General features: G+C 50.2%; 1 protein-coding gene across 5 annotated transcripts in view; it reads left to right on the plus strand.

The window, feature by feature from the left end:
- SIN3A (SIN3 transcription regulator family member A) overlaps positions 1–21,139 on the plus strand; it is an 865,613-nt gene that overhangs the window by 557,091 nt on the left and 287,383 nt on the right. For all 5 annotated transcript variants that reach the window (XM_078685093.1, XM_078685092.1, XM_078685095.1 and 2 more), the window contains one exon: positions 14,505–14,743. In XM_078685093.1, the coding sequence (XP_078541219.1) occupies positions 14,505–14,743 (239 nt within the window). The remainder of the gene's footprint in view (positions 1–14,504; positions 14,744–21,139) is intronic.

Raw genomic sequence — 21,139 nt, forward strand, 5'->3', positions numbered from 1 at the left:
TCAAATAAAGGTCTACTACGCCGATGGTGTACAAATTGCATCAGATCAGTGGGTCCTCTCGATAACTAAAGATGGCTATTGTCTCAGTCACATCTCCCCCACCCAATATCCTACAGTGAGCACAAGCAATGTCAGGAGAATATCTTACACCCCATGCAAGAGGAAGTTCGAGCTCTGCTTCAAATGGGACCATAGACTTGGTTCCAAAGCACCACCAGGGCACTGGGTATACTCACTGTATTTCCTCATTCCAATGAAAGATGGCACATTAAGTCATATACTAGACCTCGGGCCACTCAAGTGCATCCTGTCAGTCAGAGCACTTCCACATGGAAATGCACTAAGAAGTCATACAACTGGTGCAGCAAGGAGACTTCATGACAGCTATAGAACTCAAAGATGCCTACTTTCACATACTAATCCACCCAGCTCATCAACACTACCTAGGCTTTCAAGTAAGTTTCCAGCATTATCAGTTCAAAGTATTGCCATCAGGAGTCACTACTGCACCAACAGTGTTCACAAAATGTCTTGCAGGAGTAGTAGTAGCTCATCTCAGATGCGCGAGGGGTAATGTTCCCATACCTAGACGTTTGGGCGATAGTGTCATGCATATTTTGTTTGCATGCATACATTGTTTGCTTGCCCTCTAAGAAGGTAAGGAACCTTCTTCACAAGCTGGCTTTCATGCTCAATGCTACAAAATCCCTCCTCCAACCTTTACAAGTGCAGCTGTTCCTCTGCGTAACCCTAGTCTCTTATCACAGCAAAAGCTTATCCCAATCCTGCAAGAGTACAAAAGATCCAGCTTTACCTCTTTATCAACGACGTCGTCATTTTCAAAATAGTGATGAGACTTTTAGGTATGATTTATTTTTTTTAAATATATTTTTATTGCAAATTCACAATCAAACAGTGAAATATTGCAACCTTCCCAACCTTGATCAATATAAGGCACAGTTCTGTAACAAAATTGCACACAGCCATTCAGCCCACATCCGGGAGGCCGGGCGGGGTTCGTGCCCAATCCGTTAGAGGTATCAAGGAGACCACCTCAGATAGGTATCCGGTCGGCAACACAAGTTAGTATCTGCTTTTCTATAACTCCTAACCCCCATCCCAATGGAAGCATCCGAATACAGTGGTCTGGAAGTAGTATATGACGTCAGTTCCACAGCAACTTGCTCTGTCCATTCATACGTCGGAACACCCATGCTCTAGATCCCTTAATCCTCAACAAGTAACCCTCCTATATATTTACCGAAGATCTGTGCATGGGAACTCCTACACACATCCATATCAGAAGTAAACTACAACAGTCATCCCCCACTATTTGTAACCGAGCTCCAACGACCCACCCCTATGTCCCACCCCCCTCAACCGCTGCTGATATGGGACACAATCCTACGTACTCAATCAATTCCGCGCTACCTGAAGGATCCATACATACTTATCAGCTTGTCTCATGGAACCTCTCACCCCAATCATCCCTAATCTTTCTCTACAGTCAAATAGTCCTTTAGTGCTTGTACAATTGTCTCCCAGGCCCTCGCCATTTCTAGGCCCTTCTCATTTGCTGTGCGAGTGGCTTGCCGTAACCGTACTACACCTTCACTCCTAGCCCATTTCTGCAATTTGTTCATCCATCTCCTGATTGATGGGCCTTCCCTCGATTTCCAGTGCCAGATGATCTCCCTCTGGGCCAGAATATGTCCTAAGTCAATGAATTTACTTGTAATTTTTGTCTTGGCTGTGTGAGGGAACCAGAGCAGCAGACAAGTTGCCATATCGTATTCCACCTGCCGGTCAGTAACTGCGTTAAGAAGCTCCCCCACCTCCGACCAATACGTCCCCAGACTCTGGCAGCTCCATAGTAGAGGGTCCAGCTCTGCTGCAGGAGTCAAGCATCGCGGACACGCTGCGTCCTGCACTTGGAAATACCGTTGTATCTTCCCTGGGGTCAGATAGGCTCTATGTATCACAAAGAAATGCACTTGCTGGAAGCGGGCATTTCTGCACCCCTTCCAAGTTCTTTTCAAGATATGCCCCCAGACCGTATCCGGTATGGGTTTCCCTATGCTCTCGTCCCAGGTTTCCTTCAGAGCTGTGAGCGGCTCCAGTCCTTCGTGCAACATTCTAGAGTGGAGGCAGGTAACCGCCTTAAACGTACCCGCAGCCATTACTACATACTGACTGGCCAGGGTTGTACAGGGCTCCGTGAACCCCGTCTTCCAGTGCTTTTGGATCGCCGCTGTCACCGCCGCATATAATAGGAAACTCCCATCCGGGAGGCCGTACTGTTCCTGAAGCACATTGAAGGGCATCAACACCCCGTCAATATATAGATCTCCCATTACTTGAAGGCCCAAGTCCTCCCATTCCAGTAACGAGGACCAATCCCCCCCATGCGGTATTGCGGTCAGCTTCCCCAAAGGGATCTCCAGTGCATACGGACGGGTCGCCCTCGCTCTCTTTAAGCTCCTATGCCAGCAAAGCCGTAGGGTCCTCTCCTCCATGTTTAGGCCCTTTAACTCCAACTTCTGTTGCATGACGATATATGACAGGACATGCCTCTGAATGCCCGTTACCCTGACAATATCCGGGCCTCGAAACTCTCTGGCAACGTTCTGCGTTAATATCTGCAGCTGTGCCGCCAGATAATATAACTCGAAATCAGGGACCGCCAGTCCCCCGTCAGGTTTGGGTCTCATCAACTTATTCAGTGCCACTCTGCGCCTACCATGTCCCCACAAGAAGTCAGTTGTCAGTGTTCTCAGCTCTTTAAAAACCCGCTGGGGTATCCATACTGGCAATGTGCGAAAATAGTAAAGCAACCGGGGTAAAGCCACCATCTTTAGCAGTGCCACCTGGCCCTGTACCGAAAGGGGTAGGGACGCCCAGAAGGCCATGCATCCCTTTAGGGCCCTAATACAGCGTCCTATGTTCCCTTCGAGCATATCCGTAGGATCGTGATATACTCGTACCCCTAGATAAGTAAAGCATGATCCTTCCCAGATGACATCCACTGTCAGGGGCGGACGAGACATATTCGCCCGCACCGGGAACATACACGTCTTAGTCCAATTGACCTTAAGGCCCGACAATCTACCAAAATTCGACAGCATTGCAACCGCACCCTCCAACGCCAGTCCTGTATCCTCCATGTACAGCAACAAATCATCTGCATACAATGATATATTGTGTGACTGTCCACCACTTACGATCCCACTGTACTCCTCCCCAGAGTGCGCCTGAGCCGCCTGGGGTTCTATCGCTAACGCAAATAACAGCGGGGAGAGCGAGCATCCCTGCCTCGTCCCCCTACGTACCGGGTAGGCAGAGGATATCACAGAACCCAGTTTCACCCTGGCCGTCGCAAGAGAGTAGAGCACCCTCGTCCAGCGCCTAAATTGTGCACCCAAGCTGAATTTCTCTAGTACCTTATCAAGGTACTCCCATTCCAAGCTATCGAAAGCTTTCTCGATGTCTACCGACAGCACCGCTGGCCACTGGTCCGGCTCCAATTGGCTCTCCAGCACTCGAACCAGGCGGAGGATATTAATTGAGGTGTTCCTAGTGGGAATGAACCCGGCTTGGTCTGTGTGGATCAATGTGGTCATGTGTGGCAATAGTCTGGTAGCTAGGATGCGACTTAAAATTTTATAGTCCACTGTCAACATGGACAGCGGTCTATATGAGGTGACATCAGTAGCCTCCTTACCAGGTTTCAACAGCGGTACCACCACCGCCTCCCTCATCGATGGAGGCAGGCGCCCCAGCTTCAAAGCCTCAGAGTACACCTTTAGCAATCTGGGTGCCAAAACATGGACATATTTCGCATAAAATTCGACCGGTAGGCCATCAACCCCCGGTTTCTTGTTCCTAGCCATCTGCTTGATGGCCATTCTAATCTCCGCAAGCGTTATAGCAACACCCAATTCCTTCGCGCTGTCCTCGTCCAGCACAGGAAGTCTAACGCCTATCAGATAGGTCTCAATAGCAGACATTCCGACGTTTAGTTGGCTCCGATATAAATTTGTATAGTAATTCAGGAAGCGCGCTAGGACTGCGGCCTGCGAGTGGACCACTTCTCCAGTCAGCTCCCGTATACTCATGATCGGGCTCCCCCTAGGTTCCGGGTTCGCGAGTCTCGCCAGTAGTGTACCCACCTTGTCCCCCTCCGCATGCACCTTGGTAATATACAACTTGTAGTCATAGCTCCTCAGTCGTGCTGTCTCTTTCGCGACCAGTTCCCTAGCTTCCTGCAGCCGAAACTGCAAGTCCGGTCGCTCTGGCCTTCGTTGTTCTAAGTCTCTCAGTACATCATCTGCCTTCCCCACATCAGCCAAGACCGTTGCCCGTTCACTCGGAAACCTACCAATACATAGGCCCCTCACTACCACCTTCAGGGCATCCCACTCCACAGATCTAGCAGTTGCCGTGTTTCCATTTTCTTCAAAGTAATGCTCAATACCCTGACGAACAGTATCACTGAATACCTGGTCCTACAGTGTATCAGGCCGCAACTTCCATGTGGGTACGGCTGATCGCACACGATGCCATTGAACTGAAATCAACAAAGGATTATGGTCTGATATAGTTCTAGTCAGATATTCCGTGTGCGCCGTCATGGCAGCTATTGGTCCACTACACAGTATAGAATCTATTCGCACATGCAGAGCATGTAGTGCTGAGAAAAAGGAATAGTCCCTGATGTCTGGGTGGTGCTCCCTCCATACGTCAATAAGGCCCCACCTCTCTTGCCAGTCCTTCCTATGCTTGGCTAGTCTGCGCACCGGGGAGTCGGCCAGCGGTGGGTGTGATCTATCCAGTGACACATCTGTAATGGAGTTAAAGCCCCCCCCCCCCCCCTATTGGCCCTGCCAGGAAGTGAGCCAGCGAACCCGTTAACCCATCAAAAAAGCGGGCCTGGTCCATGTTGGGGGCATACACACTGCATAAAACCACATAACGGCCATACAACCTCCCCTCCACCGCTACAAATCTACCTTCAGGGTCTACTAGATGGTTCGTGGCCTGAAAAGGGACTCCCGCTCTCACCCAGATCAACACTCCTCTTGCAAATGCCGAATAGGTCGTGCCAAACACCTGACCACGCCACCGCCTCTGCAGTGTGGTACATTCCTGTTTGGTGAGATGAGTTTCTTGCAGCAACGCAATTTGAATGCCACGCCTCACCAAATATGCATGCACCTTGCAACGCCTCGACATGGTTCGAAGCCCACGGACGTTCCATGTGAGACATTTCAAATTAGGTAACGTCTCCATTGTAGTCATCCCTCAGGCGCCCCATCAGTGTCACATGCTTGCCCACATCAATACAGCACAACCCCAAATTCAAAACCCCCCCGGAAACTCCCACATCCCTCCCCCCCCCCAGAACAGGACCCAATAACAAATTATCAGCCCCCATCCAAACTTCCAACACAGCACACTTATGTCTATTCTGTAGTCGTCACTACAGAGGGCCTTAAGGGCAATAGGAGGGTGGTTCAGGGCCAACGGGAGGCGGAACGCGCCCCCACCCCGAGCCCAAGATCCCATACAATGGTCCGTCACAGTACCTGCTGATCTGCAGTCCACCGGGGTCAACAGTCCCATCAAAGCCACACATCAGTAGTCCACCACCCGCATTGTCACTCATTAAATATCCCATCCGCTGTTTGGGGGGTGACCGATGGCCCTCCTGCGCTGTCCACATCCGAGAGGTCCACTCCAGACTTTCCTCCTTCATCTTCAGTTTCCGAGCCCACCGATAGCCCCTCTCGCTGCGAGCCCGTTATCACTGCCGTCGCCACCAGTGCCCCTTTTCTATCCGCTGCTATTTGGCCATCTTGCATCATCTTCTTGAGTCTGTTGCGCTTGCGGATGCGTTGCGATTTACGCACCTGGAGAGGCCTCTGCCGTCCACGGTCCCCTCCACCTCTGCGGTCCGTACCAGCCCTGTATGATTCAAGCCAAGTCCACGTTTCATCCGGAGTCTGGAAGAAGTGAGTCGTTCCATCCATAATCACCCGTAACTTGGCTGGGAAGAGCAAAGAATACTGTATACCCTCATCCCTCAGTTCTTTTTTTACTGCCAGATACGAGGCCCTTCGTTTTTGAACCTCCTGAGTGTAGTCCGGAAAGATCGTGACCGCACTGTTATCCACCTGAAAAGGCCCTGCCGATCGTGCTTTCTGTATCAACAGGTCTCTGTCCTTAAAATTTAACACTTTGACCACCACTGGTCGAGGCGGACGGCCCGGTTGAGGCGGCCGTGCCGGAACCCTATGTGCCCGTTCCAAGGAGAAAAAGGGGGATAGGCCTTCTGGTGCCACTACTGTCTTGAACCAGTTCTCCATGTAAGCGACTGCATCATCCCCTTCAGAATTTTCGGGCAGGCCTACTACCCGTACATTATTCCTCCGATTACGGCTTCCGGAATCCTCCGCCCTTTTTTCCAGCGTCGCCAAGCGGTCTAGTATATCAGTCAGCTTATGCTCCGCCGTCACCACCGCAGGCTTGAGTTCCTGAAGTATTGTTCATTGTCTTTCACCCTATCTGCCAGCTTTGAGTGATCCGCCCTCAAAAGACCCAAACCTGCTGCAACCTGCGCTATGTCTTGATGGAGGGTTTCCTTGGTCGCCGTTATGGCGTCTAGTATCCCATCTAGACGCCTGTTCAGTCTCTGCTTCTGCGTCGTTCCCTCTGGGTCGTTTTGAGCCCCTTGGCCAGATTCCAACCCTCTTTCCGGATCTTGCCCCTGCTTCAGCGTCATCTCTTGGCTGGTCGTGGCCATCCTGCTCATCGCGCCCCCCACCTTTTTCTCAGGTGTATGCAGATTGCCTGATCCCCAGTGCGCGCGCGGTCGATACCCCTCCAGTTGGCTCCCGCGACAGCCTTGGTCTCCCTTCAGCCCGCGTGCACCAGCTCAGTGTTCTGCTTTGCAGGGGAGCCTTGGCCGGTCCCGCCGCGCCGCCATCGGTAGGGCGATCACCGTTCACTGTTCATCCTTCAGGCTGTCAATAGGGACGCGGCGCAGACCAGCCCCTCCCCCTATCACTCACCCCCCTGCGGTAGATCCGTGCGCCACGCTACAGCGCTATAACTGCAGCCGAGATCCGGTCGGTGGGCATTACGGTCCTCCAGGCTTGCTTAACCCAGGACTCCTCCACTGTGTGCTACAGATCAGTTGCCTATTTCGGAGGTTCAGCTACCTCCTCTGGAAGTGCCTCACCTCTCTCAGAGGGAGTCAGTGGCTCACAGACCTCCGCACTCCGGTGTACTCCTTATATATGCTATCTCTATGTAGCAAGAAACGGCAGCTGGCCGGGACCTTGGTAGGGCAAAGACTGCAGTGTTGATCAGGCGCGCCAGGACCAGTGATTCGGGACTCGCCACTGCCCAGGGAGCTGCTCGGTGCGGCACTGCGAGGTCGCCTCCCTATTGTGGTCTTCCCAGGTCCTGCCACGCCATGTTGAGGGGCTACCCCACCCCGCTAGTTGCACTCTCGGGTGTCTGCCCGTGTTGTGGCACGAACCAGGCCGGAACTTCAGCGCCCCGCCTGCAAGCAGCCGCGATCCGTCGTGCACAGAGGTGGAGTCCCGATGCGGTGTCTGTAACCGACCGTGTCCCCCGAGCAGCGGTGCCAAGCGCCCATACACTCGTATATTCACGAGGTCGGCGCCGCTTCGCAGGCCAGCTCCTCGGCAACAACGGCCGGAGTCTCCTCAGCTGCAGTTGCTACGGGCTGCAAGCAGGGATCGGGGTCGTCCCCTCGCGGCCGCCATCTTAGGTAACAGATGCTGCATATGTGTTCCCGATCCTGGGATGCCGCCGGGGGTTCCAATTCACGCTATCTTCCACTGACAGCTGCTCCGCGATAAGATCTCCGCTCCGCCTGCCCCTCCAACGTCTTTCCTCGGCGTTTCCCGCTTCCACGGCGCTCCGCTCCTGTCAGTTTATACTCCCCGGGTCGGGCCGCCGCCATCTTATTGCCGGTCTGCGGCCTCGCCAACCCTGAGAGCGGCACTGCACACGCCGCCTGGCCCTCTGTGTCGCCGATAAGGAGCTCCTTCACTGCCCCCGGTGCTCCGACCAGATCGCCCGCACCGAAAACGGCTCTGAGGCAAGATTTAGCAGGAGAAATTGCGGGATCGGACACGGAGCTACAGGCTCACGCCGCCATCCCCATCGGCGTCCAAGCCACACCCCCTGAGAATTTTAGGTATGATGGCCTCGTGTATCTCCTTAGTACCATATGTGTGTCTGTGTATGCCCCCCTAAAACAATGTCTCCAATTACAATCGTCTCGGGTTAAAGGGCACCTACAAGATCTCGTGTTGATCAGGCCCGCGACCCAGCAACAATCTTTTGCAGGGTTTGCCCTTCAAAACCACTGTTTGACCATTGTTAGACGCATCCTTACACGGTTGGGGACAGATGTGCAAGATCTGTGTGCGACCACTGGTCCCCCACTGCATAAATATTTACATATCAATTGTGTAGAGATTCTTGCAATTCAATTAGCTCTCAAAGTTTCTCAAAAGCATCTTCACCACAAAGTGGTTCTAGTCTGCACTGACAATATGACTGCTGTGTATTACATTGAGAAACAAGGAGGCAAGCATTTCATACAGCTCTCGCATAGCAGAGCACATATGGCACTGGGCCATACATCACCACATACATCTCCTTGCAGAATACCTCCCAAGGGTGGACAACGACTTCCCAGATATGCTCAATAGTATGCAGCAGTAGGTACACAAGTGTGAAATCGCTACAATACTGCTCCACTCATACTTCCAATAGTGGGGAACCCCGGAGATAGACCTCTATGCCACACGCCACAATGCGAAATGCCAAAGCTTTGCCTCCCGGTTTCCTCACCCACAATCCAAATGCAATGCCCTATGGATCAGCTGGTCAGGGATATTTGCTTACGCTTTTCCTCCTCTCCCACTCATTCCTTACATGGTTTAGAAGCTCACAAACATCCCTCACATTTATTCTGATATTCCCAACATTGCCTCGACAAGCATGGTTCACAACCCCACTCCAACTATCAGTTATGCCACACAAGAAGATGTCATTCTGGACTCGTCTTCGAACTCAGGACCAGGGAAAAGTCATACACACCAACCCCAAACAACTGAATCTAGCTTTTTGGCTCCTGAAGTGTCATAATTCATGGTACCTCAATCTTCCACAAGATTCTAAAACAAGCTTGCAGGCCTACCACTCGGGGATGTTGTGCCGTCAAGTAGAGATTTTGGCATTATTGTTTAGCAAAACAAATATAACTACTCTCTCCTATGGTACATGACCTTATTTGCTAACTACTCTATTTACAGCAAGCAGGCATGGCATACAGCTCTATTAGGCTGCACTTAGAAGCACTTGCTGCGTACATGCGAAATAAACACCACATTTTCTTTTGAAAATCCAGTCATTAAAGCCTTCATGGAGGGATTGAAAAGTCATTCCCCCCTCCTTCCTGCCAGCACCAGACTGGAATCTTAATCTAGTTTTCATCAGACTTCCTTTTGAACCACTACATTCATGTATATACAGTTGCTCACATAGGAGGTAGCATTCTTAATGGCTATAACGTCTCTGACGGATAAGTGAACTACAAGCATTCACTCTAGAAGAACCTTTCTTCCAAATCCCTCCAGATAAATTGGTACGAAGAACAAACCACAAATTTTCTCCTAAAGTAGTGTCTTCTTTTCTTGTAAACCAGACCATTGAGCTCCCAGTGTTCTTTCCGAAACCAGACTCAGTGGCGGAAAAGGCTCCACACATGCTTGATGTTAAAGAGCCGTAATATCCTACATCAACAGGACAAAACCTTGTCGTAAAACTCAACGTTAAGTAACTTTTTCAAACCCTCCAAAAAGCTTACCAAGATCTAAGATCACAATGTGAAAAGTAAAATGAATACAAACTTGCTACCACAAAGCTGAACGGTTTCTACTAGCAGCCCCAAGAGCTCATTCCACACGTAAAAAAGGAGCCTCTTTGGCCTTTTTAGGACACATTTCATTCATGGATATCTGTAAGGCAGTTACATGGAATAACCTACATACATTCACAAAACACTATTGTGTTGATGTATTATCTAACCAGCAAGCTAGAGTGGGTCAAACTGTATTGCAAACTCTAGTTTAAATATCTACATCAGCCATTAGCTAGCCACCCCATTACGGGAGCACTACTTTAAATTCAGTGCTAAGCATATATACATATATATAAGCACATGCTATTAATGAAACATGTTACTTACCTTGTAAGCATCTATTTGCAGTGTGTAGTGCCATCGATTCATATGCACCCTTTCTGCTCCCCGGAAGCTAATGGCTGACGTGCACACTACTCTTCTTCAACACTTATCTTTATCAAATTATAACCTGCTTGTTCATCTTTACTATCTCTCTACTGCTCCTATCCTGAATTCACCTGATTAGCCCAAAACAATCTAACAAAGGAGCTGATGACCATGCATAATACAGAAATTAGGAGGAGTCACTTTACAGCATGACTAAATACTTCTTTGAAGCAAAACAAGTTGCAAACATCCAAGCCTAACACTAGATGGGAGAAGTGTGCTAAGCAAATGAATCTAAGGCGCTACACGATATGAATAGATGCTTACAGGTTAACTAACATATTCCTTCTTGTTGTTTTCTCATCCGTGTGCTGCAAGAATGAGATTTGGGCTTTGTTAGTTCAACCTTCATATACACGATTCCTTTCTGACAAATAATAATAATAATAATAATTGCATTTATAGAGCGCATGCTTACACTGGGCCAGTCTGTCCCCGCTCTAAGGTACCAAACTCAAAACAGCAACAACATATAACCTAAGACAGGGCTACCCTTATGCAGCAGGAAATAAATGGGTCTTCAGGCCTTTACGAAAAATCGATTCAGAGCACTCCAGCCGGAGGCTCTGAGGAAGAGTGTTCCACAACTGTGCAGCCCTGGACCGGTTGGAGGCTTGTGGGATGCAAGGAAAGGCATTTATGATCTTGCAGGCCTTCCTATCCAGCAGGACCCAGACAGTGGCCCTGGGAGACTTTGAATCAGACCCATTTGTGCTCCCCTGCGGAGTTCCCCAGGGGTCCTCCCTGAGTCCGACCCTTTTTAACGTGTACGTTTCTACCCTGGCGCCAGTTATTAGATCCTTTGGATTTAACCTTACATCATACGCAGACGACACACAGATTGTGGTGTCGCTGCTTCCGGGTGAAACAAAGTACGGCAGATAGGTTCAGAGGTTGCATGAGGGAGGTCAGCAACTGGATGGCAGAAAACTGCCTTAAGCTCAATTCAGCAAGACGGACGTTTTGCTATTTGGATCCAGAGATAACTTCTGGTCCCCACGATGGTGGCCAGAGGAAATGGGGGCCCCCCCTTCACCGGTGGCAAAGGTCAAATACCTGGGTGTACTAATGGACGACTCTCTGTCCTTTAGGCCACAAATTAACGCGCTGTCTTCTGCAACCCACTATGTGCTAAAACCATTCGGAAAGTCCTGCCGTTTCTTGCGGATGAACACAGAAAGACAGTGGTAACAGGATTGGTGATGTCCCGACTCGATTACTGCAACAGCCTGCTGCTGAATGCTCAACAGGGGCTGCTAAACAAACTTCAAATCTTGCAGAATGCTGCAGCCCGACTGATTACGGGTACCCCCAAGTTTGCATCGGTAGCACAAGATCTGGTGAAGCTACACTGGCTACCAGTACGTAAAAGAATCGTTTTTAAAACGCTCTGTGTGATCTTCAAGGCATTGCATGGCCTAGGCCCCCAATGTATGACGCAGCTCTTCCAGTGGTACAAGCCTGTGAGATCAATAAGGTCGGCTGAGCTGGGGTTGGCTGTAGTCCCAAGAGTCAGGAAAGGTCGCTGGGGGGCAGGAGCTTCTCCCTGGGTGCTGCGAAGGCCTGGAATGCGCTGCCATTGAGCCTCAGACAGACATCAGACCTGCTGTCATTCAGGAGAGCCCTGAAGACGTGGCTCTTTACACACTAATTCCTCTGCGCACGCATACTAGTGATCACTCAGCGCCAGGACACCTTCGGTTAACAGTGCGCTTTAAAAATGTGAAAAATAAATAAATAAATAAAACTGAAAGAGCGGCCACCCATTCTGGCTCTCTTAATGTGAGGGACACACACCTTTCCTGTCCCAACAGATCTCAAGTGTCTGGTCGGTGCATAAGAAGTTAAAAAGTCGTGAAGGTAGGAGGGCCCCTTCCTTTGTAAAATCCGATGACTAACACACAGGGCCTTAAACTGCACTCTCTCCCTAATAGGGAGCAAATGGAGGGAAGCCAAAGCCCTTTTAGCTGAGGCTCTCTTTGGGAGCATGAGAACCAGTCTTGGCTGCTGCATTCTGGATGGACTGCAACCTCCGCATACATTTGGCAGTAGCGCCCAGATACAGGAGATTGCCGTAATCCAGGCAGGCGCCAACCACCCGCCTGGTGTGGTAGTCAAAAGACAGCTTGTTGTCCACTCATACCCCCAGATTCTTAGCTTGCTCACAGGGTGTAGGAGTGAGACTCAGAGACTGGGGCCACCAACAAACTGATTCTTCAAAAGTGATGTTACCCTTAAATTCGGTGCATGCCATTATGCCTCCCACCTTCTTTGGTACTTTGACCTATGCCTGCCATCAGCTTCCATATTGAAAGAAAGGAGTATCGGGTTGATGATCAGGTGTTGGTTGGTTTTGCTGGTGAGAAGAATGGAAAGATGGTGCAGAGCAAACTTCATCCAGTGGATTATCCTTTGCATCAAACTGTCATGCCTTGGGCAAAAAGGAGCCTCCTGGGGTCCTTAGGACTCAATCCATTAAGGTGGGAGCTGCAGCGATGGCTATAGCTTGAGCTATTGCTCTCTTGGACATCTGCAAAGCCACTATGTCAGCTTCTGTCCATGCTTTCAAAAGGCACTACTTTTTTCAGGTCTGCATGGAGAGCCATTTTGCTCATTCGGTTTTTTATGACTTACTGGTGTAAGTGCACTCTTCAGACTCCGCCTCCTGTTTGGAACAGGTAGAAGTATCCATCAGTAGAATATGATGCTTATCTTTGATAATGCTTTTCTTGTGTTTGCGGTATCTACTTGCAGATTCTCATCCAAACTTTCCATTGCACAGAGTGGACTTTTGTGAAATAAATTGACTCGGTGACTGTGATAACATCAGTCTTGTGAGTCACGCTACACGACAAGCCATTGAAACAATGAAGTGAAAAAAGGGCGTCCGTGTGCATATATGCATCTTTTTATATCTTTTTATATCTGGAATGAGATAGAGCCTCGATGTGGGTTGATGCCTGATTTCGTGATTTTTTTTCTGAATCCATTCCTTGGATCCAAGAAGGGTTCAAATATAAGAAATTTTCGTTTTTTTAATGTGAAATCATTGTTCTCTTCTGTAGAACAAAGACAACTGTACTAAATGAACCAATCCATGCGTGAGTCTCCAACATGCTAGGGAGTTAAGTCCTTTCTGGTGCTCCTTCATGCTGTTGACTGTAAAGCTCCTGAATGCTGAAGGTAATTTACTTTCTTAAGTTTCCAATTGATGCAGCTTCCAGTAGAGAGATTCTGATTTATCCTCCCAGGCCAGAATCTTACACTTCCCAAACCTGTCCGCTGCACAGAAATCTCAGATCAGCTATACAGACTACTTCACATGCATTGTACATGCACTATTCTGGATGTTGTTTCTAAAGATTTACGGGGTTGATGATCCAATTCGTATAGCTTGGAATTTGATATTGATTTAAACGTATACTTTCCCTTAGCTGCCTGTCATTTGTAATCTGTAGATGGCAATGAAGTGCACAAGTGATTTGCTGTAGTAGCCATGTCGTTTATAAGCAGCTTCTTATCACCAGTTCCATCATCTAGGGGCACATTATTCAATATGAGAGTACTCGAGTGTTAAAAGCATGATACTGATTGGGAATCCTTGTTTTGTTTAATGTCCAAGAAATAGGTCTGCTGTCTTTCATATCTATTGTTGTCGGAGAAGCTGGTATCAGTCAGTTTGAGGCATGTGTGCTGTAGATACACATGCTTTACATACTCCTTATGTTTGCAAGTTGTTTTTCTTCCTAACAATGGAGTTTATGCCCATGCGTACTATCACCGAAAGGAGAAGTCACCAAACCTCATGACTGGAAAGACTTCTTCAAAGAAAAACAACTTGCAGACATCAAGAGTATGCAAAACATGTGAATCTACAGATCTACCTGCCAAGAACAGATGCTTACTGGGTAAGTAGCATAATCCTTAATGCCAATGACTAAAGCACAGCTACTTTTACAGACGTCACATACTTGTTAGGTCTGAGAAATGTACTAATTGTAACTTTTGTGGCCTCACTGTGGTGTGACTTTTTGAGACTTTGTCCTTTAGTTTGCTGTGTCATCTGAGGCCGAAATAAGGTTGCCTGACCTAAGTGTCCCTGTATTTTCAGCTGGATGTTGTGCTGGAGACCAATCTTGCGACAATCCGGGTGCTGGAGACAGTACAGAAGAAGCTCTCGCGGTTGTCTGCTGAGGAACAGGCTAAGTTCCGTCTGGACAATACATTGGGGGGCACATCAGAGGTCATCCACCGAAAGGCTCTGCAGAGGATATACGCTGACAAGGCTGCAGATATCATTGACGGTCTGAAGAAGAACCCATCTGTTGCTGTTCCTATTGTACTGAAAAGGTATGTTCTGAAGTAAAATGTGTTTCACATTTTCATGGTTTAATTTTCATTTTTTTAGTATGTAGTTAAGCATTATCAAAGATTTTCTGCCTGTGTGTATGGAGTAATTATCTTTTATCCCTCATGTACAATCCTTGCTGTGCTATTAGCTATATTTTGCATGTGTTATTTCACCTGTTACATACAGCTTTGTGTATGTAGAATGTGCTGCTCTAGATGCACATGCCTGCATACTCCTGCCATCTAGTGCTGGACTCTGACTTCTGCAACTTCTTTTTCTTCCAAAAAAATTAGTGACAAAACTTGTTATAACTTCATTCTTTGTCCACAAGGCAAAAGCACACTGGCTCCACCAGATTTTCTAACTCTAACAAGTGACTCCCAAGAATGCACCTAGGACAATGTTATAGAATGTGTTTCATTCCACTTTTGTCCTAAAGTTACACCACAAAATGCAGAGGCAAGTCCTGTCGGGAATGGTTTACATTTTGACTCCGAAGACATGCTCTGCACCCAGGAGGAAGAGGGAAGCCCTGCATGCATCCCGCCACGCCAAGCACTAGAAGATTCATATGTATGTTTACCTGACACCTCTGACATTGAAGAGGCTATACAGCTCCTCAGGCTAGAGGTGCAGCACATGGCAGCCCCTGGGCCCAACAGAGAATTTACCCTACTTGCTTGTTGTGCTTGCAGGTCAGTCTTAAGCGGGCAACGCTTCCATAGTCTGGCATGGTGCCAGTTGTGCCGGAAGCGTTTGTCATAAGGAGATACCTCCAAGACCATCAATCTTAATCTTTTCTCTATTGAAGAAACTAAATTGTTTCTTAAAGCATCCATGATTCAGCAATTTTTTATTTAATGAGTTATTCAATTGTGTACACTGAACTATATGACACCACAATCAATTAATCCAAATGCTCTTTAAGAAAATAAACAATGAGTCCTCTTTCTCAATTCATTTTCTTTTTTTGACACTTGTAAGCATATACAAAGAGCCCTCTTTCTCAATCCATTTTCTTTTTTTGACACTTGTAAGCATATACAGACATTTTACATGGGGAGTTTTACATTCATTTAACATACATTACCTCTAAGAACACTTTAGTTTAGGACTTCGTGACAAAGTGCCCTGTTTCTGCATGGTATGCCCCCACTTTTTGCTGAATTGCTGATGTTCTTTGACTGAGTGTGCCCTGGGGTCCTGCTAATCAGGTACCCAGGGCCTATGTTCCTTCCCTAAAATTGCATTGAAGCATAAACCCAATTGGCATCTCAGGCCAAATGTCAGCCCCTGGTAAATGGTACCACAGGTATCCAGGGCACTGTGACCAGAGAAGGCCTCTGAGGGCTGCAGCACTTACTCTTAGAGGTCTTGTACCTTCACACTCATATACTGCCTTTGCAGGCTGCGTGTCTTGGTGCAGAACAAAGTGAAGAGTCGACATGGCACACATCCCTGTGTGCCATGCCCACAAACCATTGCCCTGGCATACATGCATACATCAGCCACCCCTCTAGTTGGGTGTCCTATGCCAGTGGTGAGTGTACAAGTGCATGAGCCCTGTACCCTTACAGTACCCAAGTCCATTTCTGGGCTGTATAAGTGCAGTGCTACCATTAAGCGTATATGGTGCTGAGAGTTTGTCATTAGGAACTCCACAACACCATAATGGTTTCCCTGAAAACTGGGAAGTGTGGTAGCAAACTTTTTAGCACATTAACCCCACACTGATGCCAGTGTCGGATTTAATGTAAAATGCACAACAGAGGGCATCTTAGAAATGCTCCCTGAAACTCGCCCTACTTAGTGACCTGACTCGCTGCTTAGGCTGCCACCACAGTCATGTTTCTGGACCCCTGGGTCACGAGCCTGCTGCTCTCAGGGGGCCTAAAACAATGAATATCCGGAGACAAGGTGCCAAGCCTCCTCCCTCAGGATTGGCAGGGTTCACGAAGGGGAAACATGACTTTGTGAACCTCCCCAGACCATTTGCTGCTTTCAGCAACTGGTCCCCACTGGTTCTACCCCGCATTTTGGGCAGGAGAGCCGGCGGGAAAAACAAGTGAGAGAAAGGGGTGTGCCTACCTCTGTCAACTCCACCCCTCATGTGGGGGAGGCGAGGTGAATCACAACTCTGAGTCCCTGCCATCTTGAGGATGGGGGGACCCAACCAACCAGGGACAGGTTTCTGCCCTCTCCCACCCCCACGCACGATAGGGTGGCACGATAGGGTGTGTACCCATCCCAGGGAAGGGACCAATTGGTCCCTGCCCTTAACCTACCTGTAACGCCCTTAAATTTTGTATTTAGGGGGCTCCCTGAACCTTGCTTCCTCAGATCCAGAAGCGACAAGAAAAGAAGATAAGAAGGATCGAAGAGCTGTGCAGAGCGAAAAGAGGACGACGCCCACTTCTGTAGTAGGGGATCTCTGTGTATAGTCATAATCTAGTGAATAGTCCCGCCCATGTGCGTGGACCCCGGAGCAATCAAAAATAATCTCTTAAGGTGTCGAAAAATGCAGAACTGCACAGACACTTAAGAGAGAATTTAAAGACAGATAATGCAGCCTATATCCACAGGCTACACTGTCCAGTACTTCAACTAGAAATTCCACCATAAATCCACAAACAGCAAAGCCTGTCCAGAATTCCCTTGCTTTAACAGCAAAAACCCTCTGGAATGATAGAGAGAAAGACCTGGACAGACAAGCCCCTTAGGCTGCCATTATGTGGCTCAAAACAGGATACTGTGCCTTTAAGAGAACCTTCCAGAACTTCACAGTATCCCAGAATGCACTGCAGGTCCCTTTTACTTTCAGTTCTTTTTTTCCGGCTCCTGCTAGCAGGACCCTGGAGCATTGAGATCTCCCTTTTGGGATTTGTTTTTGTGATTTTCTCACTTTTTCAAGTGTTTTTTGGTGCTTTGTTCAAAGTACGTTGGTTATTTCTTCTTTGGTGTGCTTTTGGGGCAGTCTTTTTGTCGAATATGCCAGCATTATTTGACAAATGCCCGGAGTGTTCCAGGAAGAAGGCCAAGACTGACCCACATGAAGTGTGTATCCTCTGCCTTCCCTCCTCTCATAACCCTGAAGAGTGTGAGATTTGCCAGGGATTTACCATCAGGACCCTGAGAGACAGAAAGAAGATCAGGCTCCAAGGCATGGAGGAGAGAAGACTGCAAGCACGAGGTGGGTCTGGGCAGGTGCCATCTGCCAGTGCTGAGGCCTCTGGGGGGCTCCCCAGAGGCAGGAAGTCCAGCAAGCGTCCCCATTCTCCGTCGCCGTCGATTGCACCGACTACGGCGTCGAGAGGGATGACTGCAGTCTGTTCCCCATCTCCCCAGGGCTCTGGGTCGAAGCGGCTTCGACATCGAGGGATCTGAACAGACTGGCGTCGAGATCACCGGTGACGATTTAGTCGTCGGCGTCGAGGACTCGACGTCGACAGGTGGCCCGGCGTCGGCGCTCGCCGTCGTGGCAACTTCGGCGAAAAGGAGAAGGTCGTCGTCGAGGGGATCCTCGGCGCCGACGGGGCGATCGCCGTCGAGGCACAAGAGATCGCCGTCGAGGCACAAGAGATCGCCGTCGAGGCACAGGAAGCCGTCGAGGCGAAGGAGATCGACGTCGAGGCGAAGGAGAACGACGTCGAGGCGATGGAGGTCGCCGTCGAGGTGGAAGCGTTCGCCGTCGAGGAAGCGCAGTTCGACGTCGAGGGGCCGACGCTCGCCGTCGGGTCGCCGTTCTTCGACGCAGGAACGGCGCAGAAGGAGTTTGGGCTCCAGGAGTCAGTCTGGCAGACGTCAAGGAGTCAGTCTGGCAGACGTCAAGTGCCTAGGAGAGACTCTCCCATATCCCAGCCTGATAAGGAGGGCGGGTCACCGGGCTCGGTGTACTCCGTTGTGTATACCCCTCCTAAGCCGGGGACAGTGACGCCTCCTCCTCCTCCACCTCCTTTGCCGAGAGGACTCCCTACGCGGGTCCCTACCCCGCCTCCTCTACCACCTCGGCCTCAGCCCCAGCCTCAGCCTCCACCTCAGCTGCCGGTTGACAAGCCTCCCCTGCTTCCTCCGAGGTCGGTTTCCCTGCCCAGGTACCCGACTCCTCCGAAGGGGACCCCTCGGCCGAGGGGCCCACCCAAGCCACAGTCTTCTGTCCCGGTGGAACCGGCAGGACGACCAAAGCCACGGAAGTCGCGATCCCGCTCCGGACGGAGAGGGAGGTCGCACAGTCGTCACAGGTTCGAGGCATGTGGGCTGCTAAATTCATATCTTAGCATTAGATCGCCGCCTAGTGTTGGGCTCGGATGATTGCACATTGTTGTCCTGGAAGAGTCTTCGAAGTATCCTGAGATAGGTGGCTCCTCCCCTGGACTACAGTGCGCATGGGCATCGGCTCCATCCCCAGATTGTTTTTTTCCGCCATTGGGTTCGGATGTGGTTTCGACGTCTTACTGTCGGAACCAAGTAAAACTATCTTTTACCGGCCAAAAGGCCTCGATTTTCTTGCGTCGGTATTGTCTGCGCTCGGTCTCGTGTCTTCCGTCTCTTGAAGCCGGAATAAGCGGAGTTTTCTTCGCTTTCTAAACTTTGAGGCCTTCTCATCGCGACACGACAGCAAGCCTTTACGGACATGGAGCGGAGCCCGTTCAAGTACTGCCCGCTCTGTGGGTCTAAGTACCCACACATCGATCTACACCCTGTGTGTAACAAGTGCCTTTCACCGGACCACGACGACGGCAAGTGCAAGGCCTGTGCACAGTTCCGCTCCAAGAAAACTCTCAAGCTTCGGCGCGCGGTGCGCTTGGAAGCTAGGCAAGCGGCCCCGGATCCGGAGAACATCTTCGGCGACCCGGAAGAAGAGGTCCAGGGTCACCTTCTACAAATCTCCCCCTCACAGTCGGAGGTCGAGGCGGATCCGGGTGACGACGACGGAGTCGCGGGTCCGGTCCTCGAGTACGTCGAAGAGGTAGGAGACGACGATGAAATTTATGGGGCCGCGGCGGACAGCTCTGCGGACGAGCTCTGCCCCGAAAGTTTCGAGGACGACCGGGACACGGGATCGCCTGTCGGCCTTACCCTGGACCCGTTGCCGCAAGCCACAGCCCCGCCTTCAGGCCCGGCTTCGGACTCACTTGCTGGGCACGATGTTTCGAAACCGAAACTGAAACCGTCGGGGTCGTCAACACCTAAAATGGCCGACCCGAAATCGAAACTGAAACCAAAGGACTCGAGTGTTCCTAAGATGGCTGCCGTGCCTGTGAAGAAGTCGGTGCCCGTCACCCCGTCGGCTCCGTCGACCTCCGGTCCGCAGAAGCCGAGGAAGTCGGTCGATTCCGACGCTCCGAAATCGAAGCCGACGCCCGATGAAGGGGCCCCCAAGAAAGATAGTCGGCTCGGATCAACGGCTCCGGCGCCGTCCAAGCCCGCCAAGGTCGGCTCCAAAGAGGCTACGCCCAAGAAGTCGGCGCCCCGGCCTCAAGATTCGGAGGACCCGAAGAAGGTTTCCGCGCCCAAACCGCACAAGGCCCGCGAGGGCGTCGGATCCGAGGGACCGCTCAAAGCATCCTTGTCGGCGACAAAACCAACTGGCAGTGTGCCGTCCCCTATTGCGGAGTCACTGCAGAGAATCAGGGAGAAGGCCCTTGCTCCATCGGCTCCGATGCCATCACCGCAGCCGCAAAAGGACGCTCCGGCTAAGCCTTCGGGGAAACTCCTTTTTCTCTTGCCACCTAAGGAGGCGCCGAAAGCGTTTTCGACGAAATCGGCTCCGAAGCAGGTTTCCTCACTGCCAGACCCTCTTCCACGTCGTGTACTCGAATCGGTGGACGATTCAGAGCATTTCATCGATGCTGCCACCGGCAAGCTGACCCTCTATAAACGGAAGATCACTTCGGAGCCGGTGGACCCCTACGTCATCCCGTTGAAGAAGAAGAGGGTGCCCCTTGACGCCGTAGGCCTCACGGAGCCGATTCAGCCTCCTCCAAGACGGAGCCCTACTCCCTCCCCAGAACATTCTGTGGGTGAGGAAGATGATGAGGATGAACAGTACAATTTCCCCATCGATGACCCTGATGTACAACCAGATTCATACGACGACTCTGGTGACCAAAACACCCAGGGGGCGGGCCAAGACCCGCAGACCTTTAATGCACGTGCATCCCCGACTGAGGACTCAGCAGGATTTCATGCACTAATTGAACGGGCGGCGGCCAATCATGATGTGGACATGCATGCCGACCCGGTTGAGGAAGACTTCCTTTTTGACACCTTTGCCATATCTGAGAGGACAGTAAAAACACTTCCTATGCTGAAAGGTGTTCTCAAACATGCTGGAGACATTTTTAAGGAGCCTACGAGGGCTAGAGTGGTCAACCCTCGCATTGAAAAGAAGTACA

This window comes from Lissotriton helveticus, chromosome 3_2, assembly GCF_964261635.1.
Source record: "Lissotriton helveticus chromosome 3_2, aLisHel1.1, whole genome shotgun sequence".
Lineage (NCBI taxonomy): Eukaryota > Metazoa > Chordata > Amphibia > Caudata > Salamandridae > Lissotriton > Lissotriton helveticus.